General features: G+C 31.7%; 1 protein-coding gene across 1 annotated transcript; it reads left to right on the forward strand.

Annotated features, from left to right (window-relative positions):
- Nucleotides 1-7,240: 7,240 nt before the first annotated feature.
- Nucleotides 7,241-8,446, forward strand: LOC149557379 (serrate RNA effector molecule-like). Its single transcript, XM_089830258.1, has one exon. It carries the CDS (start codon nucleotides 7,241-7,243, stop codon nucleotides 8,444-8,446), a length of 1,206 nt encoding a protein of 401 aa, XP_089686384.1.
- The last annotated feature ends 2,674 nt before the right edge of the window (nucleotides 8,447-11,120 follow it).

Raw genomic sequence — 11,120 nt, forward strand, 5'->3', positions numbered from 1 at the left:
GTCATATGTGGGAGTCTGGGAGATCAAAATCACGGGAGAGGGTATCCCAATTGATAACTGTATTATGCTCCATAATATCCATTATACATTTTATGCCTTTACTATTCCAGGATCTAGCAGAGCATCCTTTAGTAAGGGTAAGAGGTTTTTTTAAATGAGAGAGATTCCACCAAATAGAATGCTCCCCATACAGGGAGTGGTTATAATCAAAATTAGAGTTGTCAATGAAGCCATAGATAGATTTGCAAGCCCTTCGGATGGATCTGAAAACCCAGCTACCTTGAACAGTCATTAGGAACTGACTAGGAACCAAATCACATAAAGGGAGACCTTTCCAAGATTTGGCAGCCTTGGGAACACCATTCTGAATATTATTTATAATGAGGACTTTATAGGGTTCATTTCCTTCAAAAGCCTAAAAAATCCACTTGGAGGCAAGGTACATCCCTTGAAGCCTAAGATGCTTAAGGCAAAGCCCACCAACCTTTAACCATGTGATACCACTTCCATTTAACCACATGAGCTTTCCTATTTCCTTTGCCATCAGACCAAAGGAAATGATGAATAATCTTTTGAATTTCAAATATTTGATAATTGCTAAACATCAAAGCAGGAGAATAATAAATGTTGTAAGATGAAAGGGTTTTTGGAAAACTTGAACCCATCCAGCAAGGGAGAGAGCTCTATTTTTCCAATACCACATATCTTTAAGGGAAGGAGAAATGGAGAAGGGAATGCCAAGGTATCTAACAATCTTATGAGGTCCTCCCCAAGCATAGCCAAACTGATCAATTCCAATTTGGGGGTTTTTTCTTTCCACCCAAGCATAATAGATTTGGAGCTAGAAATACGGACCTCAGAGGCTTTATCGAAGAGATCAATATTTTTATTAAGGTATTGTATGTTACTTTTTGGAGAGCTCCAAGAAGAGGGAGGTGTCATGAGAAAACTGAATATTAAGAAACTTTAAATTATCAGGTAGGGAAATTCCACAGACTCTAGGGGAAAGGGTCTCATCTCTGAGGAGATAGAAAAGAGCATCAAAAGTGATAAAAAATAGGGTCAGGGCAAGGGGGCAACCTTGTCTAATGGACAAGGAGAGCGGGATAGGCTAAGAGAGATTTCCATTAACTTCAACCAAAGCAGAAGCATCCTTAAGAAGGATTTGAACATACTTGCAGAACATATGAGGAAAACCAAAGGCCTATAGATATTATTATCCTGACTATCTACCATAGTAGTATCATTATTCTTATTAGGGCTAGCAACATTAGAAGTATTATGCGGGGTATCCTCAATCATAAGTAGAGGGATAGAGTTGAGAACCTCAAATTGGTTACCTCTGGGATTGTCTAACCGAACTCGATCCAATTCAAGTTGCTGAGCATTTTTTCATCTCCTCTTTTTGTTCAAAACAATTTGGAAATCATCAGGGAAGGTTGGCTTAGGAGGACCTAGATTTTTAGAGGTAAATTGAGGGAAGGTAGGGGTGGTATTATTCCTAGCCATTGGGATAGAGAATGGGTTAGAGGTGATAGGAGGGACATTGTTCCCTAATTCGACGCTAGATAGGGTAGAGATCTTGATATTAGAGTTCTTTCTATTAGAAAGGGCATTTGGTTTATGTGTTAATTTAGGGTTAACATTAGTGGTGCTTGACTTAGAGTTGTCCAAGGAAACTAAATCAAGGATAGATTTAGATTTTTCTTCAAGGTCAGAAGGATTGGGTTTCTGACAGCTAGCAATAATAGAGAAGTCCTTCCTAAGATGTCCTTCTCTCTTACAGAGGAAACAAGCTTTTAGACCACCTAGGATTTCGACAGAGCAAAAAAAATATTTTTCCCATTAATGTCAAACATTAAATCCGAAGGGATTTCAACACCAAGTTTGCTAGAAATGAAAACCCTGGCATCCAGATTAGGGACTAGATGGGCAGTTTCATCAATCCAGATATTTTCCCATAATCATCAAGAAGTTGGCGTAAAAATTTCCATAAAAACGAAGGAACACTTCTCAGAATGACCCACCTAGGGCAAGAAAGGGAAAAAAACTTCTTCATCAACCACCTCCTAAGACTAGGATAGAGTGTGGAAAGAAGTCTTCCCTACCATTCAATAGTGGGGTTTAAGAGCTTCCAGTTGGGATTCATGATTGTTGAAGAAAATAATATATAGTCTACACTAGATCTACCTACAAAAGGAAATCTTCAAGTCAAGTTTTAGATTCCATAGGCTATATAACTAGTCATCAAGGAATTTTGAGGTGGACATTTCTCCACATCAACACAGGCAAAAAAAGATAGTCATATTACATAACCTATTATTTTCCAAAGCAATTTCATGTAACATTTTATCATTTGGGGAAATAAAAGAATCAGCAGAGGTATTGGTAGGATTCTTACCTTCTTCGATTGGTCTTTTACTTCCAAAAGCTTTAACAAATCAAGCAACAAGGGAGATGCCATTGCAAGAAGGGGCAACCATCTCCACAAATGTTTTCTTAGGAATAGATTAATTTAGGGCATCAGATCTAGAGATAATATTAGGGGAAATGGTCTTCGTAGGGTCCATTAAAACAATGAGGGCAGTGATCGAGGAATTAAAGGGTGAAGGGATTGGTTCAAGCTCCATATAAGAAGTCAGCAAAACGCAAAAACAAAAATCGGATAGAAAGAAATAAAAGAAATGACTATGGAAAGAACAAAGTTGGCAATAGAAAAAACAAAGAGAAGGGAAAAGAGATCAAACCACATGGAGGAGAAAATATCCTCCTCGTTACTGCACAACAGACCGAGTTTGCATCTAATGCTCGCCGCATCCAAGCATCCACCGAAGTATCTTGCATTCTATTTTTTATTTATATTTATATCTATATTTGTCTTTTTAACTAGTTTTATAAGATTTTTTATTTTTTAATCAATAAATTATTATTTTTAAAAACTGCCCAATCAATGATATTCATCATAAAGAATTTATGAATTTTCTTAACATTTTTTATTCTAACATAGAGGTATCCTCGCAACCCAATCCAGTGCTCAAAAGAGGCGAGTGGGGTAACAGGCTCATATAGTTGTCCCATTAGTTAATCGTAGAGAGAGGTTTGAACCCGAGACAAATATAATGTATTTATTTAATTTATCATATACTAATAAATTATCATCTTAAAAAATCTTTCCATTAAAAATCTATTATAAATAATAATAATAATAATAATAATAACATGAAAAAAATAGCATGTATAAATAAAGAGTAAAAAGTAAACTAAAATAATTATCAATATTTAAAACTAAACTAATTTAAAGTTTTTCGACTTAAATATATCAACTAGTATAAATATCTAGATAAATCTATCTAAAGAAATGCTAATAATAATTAAAATTTAATTTATTATGTCTAAAATTATATATATTTCATTTATCTCCATTTATTTTTTTTTTTACTAACTTAAGCTTTTTATTTTAGTTTCTAAAAAAATGGATGATTTATATCTCCAAATATTATAATTTAAAAAAATATTTTATGTGGTATTTATTAAGTTATTTTAAAAATTATATTATGTTTATAATAAGATTTAAACTTTTGACATTCAAATTTAATCTAGAAGAATAAAAGTTAACATTAGCATGTCCACACCATCCCACTCCACCCATAGAATGCCTATCGAGATTAATAATATAATCATTTTTAAAAAATTAAAAATAATAATTTCAAGAATATTAAAATATATATCCCACTCCACCCATTTTGCCATTATAGAATGCCTATCGACATTAATAATATAATCATTTTTTTAAAATTATAATAATAGTTTCAGGTATATTAAAATATATATTAAAAAATAATGGTGCTTCTACAAATATCCTATTTTCTAAACTAAACATTAATATTTAAAGTAAAAAATTAAATTAAAATGACCTAAAAACTAAAATTAACATCAATCAAAAGTTAAATAAACAAGAAGAAAAACACCAGTTAAAAGTAGAGATAATAACTAATTAATTAATTAAGTTAAATAAATAAATTTAAAAATAAGAGTTAACCATAAAGATAATAGCTAATTAAGCTAAATAAGTAGAAATATTTAAATAATCTATACATATCTCATTATTTTACAGTTAAATAGTAGTTAATTAAATTAAACAAATAGAAAAAATAAGAATTAAAAATGGAATCAGATGAAAATTGATAAAATACACAACAGATTTTCCATTTAAAAAGTAATTTTAAGGGTTGTCACATATAGCCCATCGGTTAATTTTTCTGAGATTTATATTTATTAAATCATTTATAGTATATTTGTTTGGTATGGCCTTTATATTTGCTTGATAAAATAATTAGAGATTACAAATCCTCAACATGGGGCATACCTATTGACTCCTATTCTACCATCTTCAATAATTTATATTACAGTTGATCAAAGTCTTATTCTTAATTTTAATACTAGCTTTTATGAGCATCTAATGCTTAAATTGGTTACATAGTAGCAAGGTTTTGCCCATGACTAACCATTTAGAGCCAAATGTAGCATTGTATTAATTCTAAAATAATAAAATGAACAAATGCCAAAATAAAATAGAATTTTGTTAAATCAACAACAACAATTTTCTTACCTCATTATGGACCACCAATCATCATCAGAGATTATTTTCTTTACACTTCTTCCCTCTAGTGTGTGGGACTCATTCAAATTCAAATTCTAACCATTATTCTATCCCTAATCCTAACCTAATAATAACTCCTAGCCTAAGTATATTTTTCAATGAGTTCCTATATCTATAATAATCCTACCTACTATGTAAAATGTAACCCTAACACTAACCCTGATCTTGGTCCTAAACCCAATCCCAACCCTTAGATTAATTGTAATTCCAACCAACCCCAACTATTATCCTAAACCCTAACTATAATCCTATCCTAAATCCTAACCCTAATTGTAATAATAAACCCAACCCTAAACCCTAAAATATTAAACCAAAAAAATTCAACACCTTAATAATTTATATATTAAATATATGCCAGATTAACCAACATCCTCACTATACATCTTATAAAAGCCTTATACTAGCACTTGTAGCACAATAGGGTCCAAGCGTACAGCTTATAGGCATCGCTGTTGTAATATGGAGTGGAGGTGGTATCAGAGCATTACTATAGGCGTCGTTGTTGTAATGTGGAGTGGAGGTGGCATCAGAGCATTAGTTTAACTGGTGAAGAGTTTGATATAGAGGGCAAACCAATTTTTGAAGCAAGTTGCTTTTTACATTCAAGTGTCCAAATAAGAAGCAAGCACCAAGAAAAAGATAGACAAAATAAATGGTATTGGAAAATGTTCTTTATGACTTGAGAAGCAAGACTTCCATGATCCCAAACATGCATATAGTCATCACTGTCGAAATAAAGATAATAAATATTTTATAATAAATTGTTATAGGTTGAAATTTGAAGGACATGAATAGAGCACAGATTAGAAAAGAATCTATGTCTAAAGTAACAGCAATAAAGAATATAACAGAAATTAACTAGCATGCAAGTATTCTTCTATTAATGGTCATATAAATTTGTTAAGAACATGTAGCAGTAATGGTCTTTCGAGCCCCTATTGTAAATCGCAGACTTATAATTACATAAAAAGTAGGCGTCAGAATTAAATTTAATAGCAATCCAATGGAACAAGTTGCATAAATTTTGTATTTCAAAATCTAACTGGTCCAAATGAACTGTAGATCAGAAAATAAGAATAATGCCAATGCTGAAATCTATCTGAGTACTTACGAGAGGAATTACCTTGTCTAATTAGGCTTACATGGTGATCTAAGAAATTGGTAATGATACATAAAATACTACAAGGTTGTCTTCCATTAAATTGATTGAATCATAAGTGCTTTAGCAATAGTATTATCTTTACATGTGTACTTTTCATTGACTAAAATACATATCTGTACACATTTGATCATGATTCCAGATGGACATGTGTTCTTCAGTTGTTGGGCTTGGTTGAAAAATTATTTTTGATGCACACAATTTGTTGTGCAATATTTTCTCTCTCAAAACGCAATCACAAATTCTTGTCCAATGGAACATGTTCCACAGGGAGCATGCCAGATGGGTCCTGAACAAGTTTCCAATCAAATGTCTATAAAAACTTGACATGTACTAATATTTGACCTGAGGTGTTAATTCACTCCATATACAAGAGCCAACTACAGCTGAATGGTACATCACTGGCAGCTACTACTTTAAACAAAATATGATTACCAACTACTACTGAAATGCATCTATAGGCTATGATCCCTCATGAACTATGATTAGAATTAAATAGACAATATTCAAAGGCAGTGCTTGATCACAAGGAGATGTAGCCCTTCAAAATGAGACAATACTAGTGAAAGATGTAATGTTTCCTGCAATCAGAGATATAAAAAGAGAGATGGTTCATTTGAAGAGAGCATCAAGGAGAATTGAAGAATTAGAAATCCAACAATTTTTTCACATATAGCCCATCGGTTAATTTTTTTGAGATTTATATTTATTAAATCATTTATAGTATATTTGTTTGGTATGGCCTTTATATTTGCTTAATAAAATAATTAGAGATTACAAATCCTCAACATGGGGCATACCTACTGACTCCTATTCTACCATCTTCAATAATTTATATTATAGTTGATCAAAGTCTTATTCTTGATTTTCATACTATCTTTTATGAAAATAGAATTTCGATAAATCAACAACAATTTTCTTACCTCATATCAACAACATCTAATTACATAGTAGCAAGGTTTTGCCCATGACTAACCATTTAGAGCCAAATGTAGCATTGCATTAATTCTAAAATAATAAAATGAACAAATGCCAAAATAAAATAGAATTTTGTTAAATCAACAACAACAATTTTCTTACCTCATTATGGACCACCAATCATTACACTTCTTCCCTCTAGTGTATGGGACTCATCCAAATTCTAATTCTGACCTTTATTCTATCCCTAATCCTAACCTAATAATAACTCCTCGCCTAAGTATATTTTTCAATGAATTCCTATATCTAAACATAATCCTACCTACTATGGAAAATGAACCCCTTAAACTAACCGTGATCTTGGTCTTAAACCCAACCCCAACCCTTAGATTAATCCTAATTCCTACCAACCCCAACTATTACCCTAAACCCTAACTATAATCCTATCCTAAATCCTAACCCTAATTGTAATAATAAACCCAACCCTAAACCCTAGAATATTAATGCATCGCCATGAATGCACCTCAAGAGATTACCACAGATCTTCTCATTCCCACTCTCCTCCCCGGAAACGGCACCACCATTACCGTAGCAGGCACAGATCCATATCATCTTCATATGAAAGGCGGTCACGGGATCGAACCCCAATAGAACCCCAGTCCAGAGAAACACATTGTTGCAGCAGAAGCCGAGACAGATACGGCAGGCATCTCCATCGCCATGAGTACGTTTCAAGGTCTACAAGAAATTGCCCTTCGGAGACAAGGAATCAACGCCCAATATTACGGTATGATCGATCATGTCCATTGTTACTTTACATTCATTTTATTGATGGCCTCGATATCAACATATTACCGGACGAAGCACACAGCAGGTACAAACCCTACCTGCACCAGCTCAAAAAGGAATTTTTCGCTGCTCACAAAGATGAGCAGAGGTTAAAAGATATGTACCATCCTTCCCACATAGAAACCGCCATTAACATAAGGAATGAATATGCAAATGCCCTGGCAGAAAACTTCTTCAGAGATCTTCAAAATGGTGCTTTGATGCTCTTGGAATGTAACCCACTTGGAAATGCTGTGACACATTTGGAGGACTTGAACCAGGCGCGCTGCCTCATTGCTAAGCTTGATGCAGAGAAGGGCATTCATGAAAACCTTCTGCTTTCCTCTGGGGAAGATGGGTATTTTGCCCAGTTTGTCCCTGTAAAAAACCGAGATGAGAGCAGTGGGACTCTTGGTGGGATAGAGCTTCTGAATGTGGTGATTACATATTTGTGGGATGTTCATGGAATCCATTACTATGGAATGACTGATATAGGCAAGGATTTAGTTACTAGAGAGGAAATAAATCTGGCAGCTGCTAATGTTGAACAGAGTTTGGATTCAGTGTGGCAGAAGAGGTTGCAAGCCAGGGATCCTTCGCTTCTCTCTTTGGGAAAAGAAAAGATGGAAATGTTGGTTAACAGTAAATTGTGTACCCACTTTACCGTAGTGGAAAAAGAGAGGAGAGATGGACATATTAAGATCAAGTATGTTTGTAAAGAGAATTCTTGTGGCAAATGCTGTAAATCATCTGGGAATATCATAGCCCATATACATGATGAACACAGTGGGGTTGTGGAATATTACAGGGCACAGGCAAGTGAGGAGATTTACTTTGAGAATTATATGAATGATCCCTTTGCACCATGTACTTTTAATTAATGGTGCATAGCCCCTTTGGTAGTCATTTCTTATCCTGTTAATTAATGGTAGATAGATCCTTACGGAAATTCCAAATTTGAAGTGATTGTTTTAGTATCTTCGAATGTTTCTAATTTTCTTTTTTTGGTTTTATCTTAAAAGTTTGTATTGTGTTTGATTTCTTGGAATGGTTAGGATAACATCTATATTTTATTAGTTTCACTCATTCATTCTTTTTGTTGGAAGATTGATCTCCTATTTATGATTTTAATTTCTAAATCTTAAATTTTCAAAATTTAAAATATGTTGAAGTATAAAAATTAATCAACGATTACTCAAATGTAAACTGGAAAAAAGTGTGAAGTTTCAGAAATAGAAATAAAACAAATTTAGTGAGGTTTTAAAAATTAAAAGAAAATGAATTTAATGAAAATATTATATTCAAAGATATAATACTATTTCTTTTTTTCTCAAAGATTTATGACTTCATTTTTAAGGAAGTTGTGAAGGAACATTAAGTGTAGAATTTAATTTTATTAAGTTTGAATTATAATATATAATTTGAATTATGATTAGTGTGCTAGTTTATGAAGGGATGAGACTAGATAATGTAAAAAATAGTCATATAGAATTAAAGGGATTTAGATGGAATGAAAGTATGAGGATTTGAAACATGTCTAATCTAAATATACTTAGATATAATGAATTTATGAATGAAACTTTCATCTGTTTGGTATTTGATACCTTTTTGTCATTGTCACTTCTCCTAAGCTCACTATTTTCATCACTACAATCATTTTTTTCTAAAGCTTGTTTCAAATATTTATTCAATTGTGAACACTGCATTTTGTATTGTATTATATTTGTCAATTGGTCAAGAACTTGCATAACAATTTTTCGTTGTATTGTGTCCTATTTGAATTTGTACTCATATTCCAAACATCTTTTGAAAGAGACCACAATTCTTGTTGTGTTATCAATTGATAGTAGTAGTGTTTTTTGTATAATGTTCATGTCAACAAGAGCATTACTTGTAGGACTAATTAGACTCATTTGAGATATTTTGTATGGCAACTCCCAAATTTGGGCAAATTCAATTTTGAGTGAAACAAGTCGCTCTTCTAATTGCATTAATCATTTATGCATTTTTTAATTGCTTGTTGGTTTTGATATTGTATGGTGTAGCATACTTGAGAAGCATGAAGTGCCTTATTTCAACATTACATGTTCAACAAAGTGAGTTTGTTAATTTAGAATTTGTAGATTTTACTAGTTCACACCAAATTCTTTCTTAATGTCTTTCTTAAAATATATCACTTGAAAAATTGTACATATGTCTTTTAGCATATCTTAAATTATTTTTTCAAACCAAGAATTGTTGACAATGTTTTTTAATTTTATTTTTGAACCTTGAACATGCTAATGCTTAATTGTTCTTGATCGTCTTCCCAATTTGGGATGGTTGTGATATCCTTTAACTTTTTCTATTATTTTTGTACTTGTACCTAATTTTTTAGTATCTTAATGTGCATTACTGGTTGTATTGTTTCATGTTTAATTATTTTTTATTTTAAAACCTTTTAAACGATATTCTTTCACCCGTAATGATTTTTTGTTTCTTTGCATATTTTGTACTTGGTTTTTTGTTGTTATTTCTAATAAAAATTTAAAGCTCTTGCAATGTTATTATTTTTCAAGGGGTTTCTTTAATATTGCATTTGTAATGTAAATATTGGTTCAAAATGTATGAAGTGTATTGTGGAAAATGGAGTATGATTTTATATGTGAAGAATGGTTTAAATGCAAATACTTTTTTGGTATTGATATTAACCAAAGACGTGTATATTCTATTACTTTGATAAGGAACATATACAAAATATATCTCCCCAAAGTCTAATTTATTCGTTAGTTGTTGGCTTTGTAGAAAATCAAATTATTTTTAAACATGTTTCAAGATCGTCTATGTAACTCATATAGAGTTTGAGAATCAAATTCATGGTTGTATGAGTTAATGACTTCCATTTCAGCTTTTGTGAGACAACATAATAGTTCCATTTTGGAATTCAATTGATATACATTTTTACAAAATAATAGTACCAATGAGCCAAATAAGAAATCTTCAATATTGTATTTAAATAAGTTCATTCTTTGCAAACCTTCTTTGTTAAAAACATTATCAATATTCAAAATTGCAGTTTACCTAGATTATTTTTGTATTGGTCTACATCTACAATTTTTGAATATTTATATCTATTTATTTACTTTAGTTGTCTACCCATTGTGCTCTTTTTGCACTACTCAATAGCATATGCAATCTTGTTATCCCAAATGATAGGGAGGTGCCTTATTTCATGGATCATGAGTTTTTGTACATGATAATGACATTGTTTTATCAAAGCTAAAAATTTCAAAATTATTTACGTGAAAGAATTTTTGGTTTTTTTGCCCCTTATCTATCTAATGTTTCATGTATGAATATTCCCATTTAATAGCTATATGGTATGACATTATTTTATTTACTTTTCGAGAAAATATTGTTACAAAATATTGAAGAAAATACTTACTTTTTCATAAAATCGTTAAAATTATAATTTTAATACAAAATAACAATAAATAATATAAACAAAAAATATGTTTTTGAAGTATTAGATAGTAGCCAAAATGACGGGGGGCTAACCCCAAAGAACAAAAAGGC

The sequence above is a fragment of the Cupressus sempervirens genome, chromosome 5 (genome assembly GCF_028749045.1).
Source record: "Cupressus sempervirens isolate cs-2001-9-10 chromosome 5, ASM2874904v1, whole genome shotgun sequence".
NCBI lineage: Eukaryota > Viridiplantae > Streptophyta > Pinopsida > Cupressales > Cupressaceae > Cupressus > Cupressus sempervirens.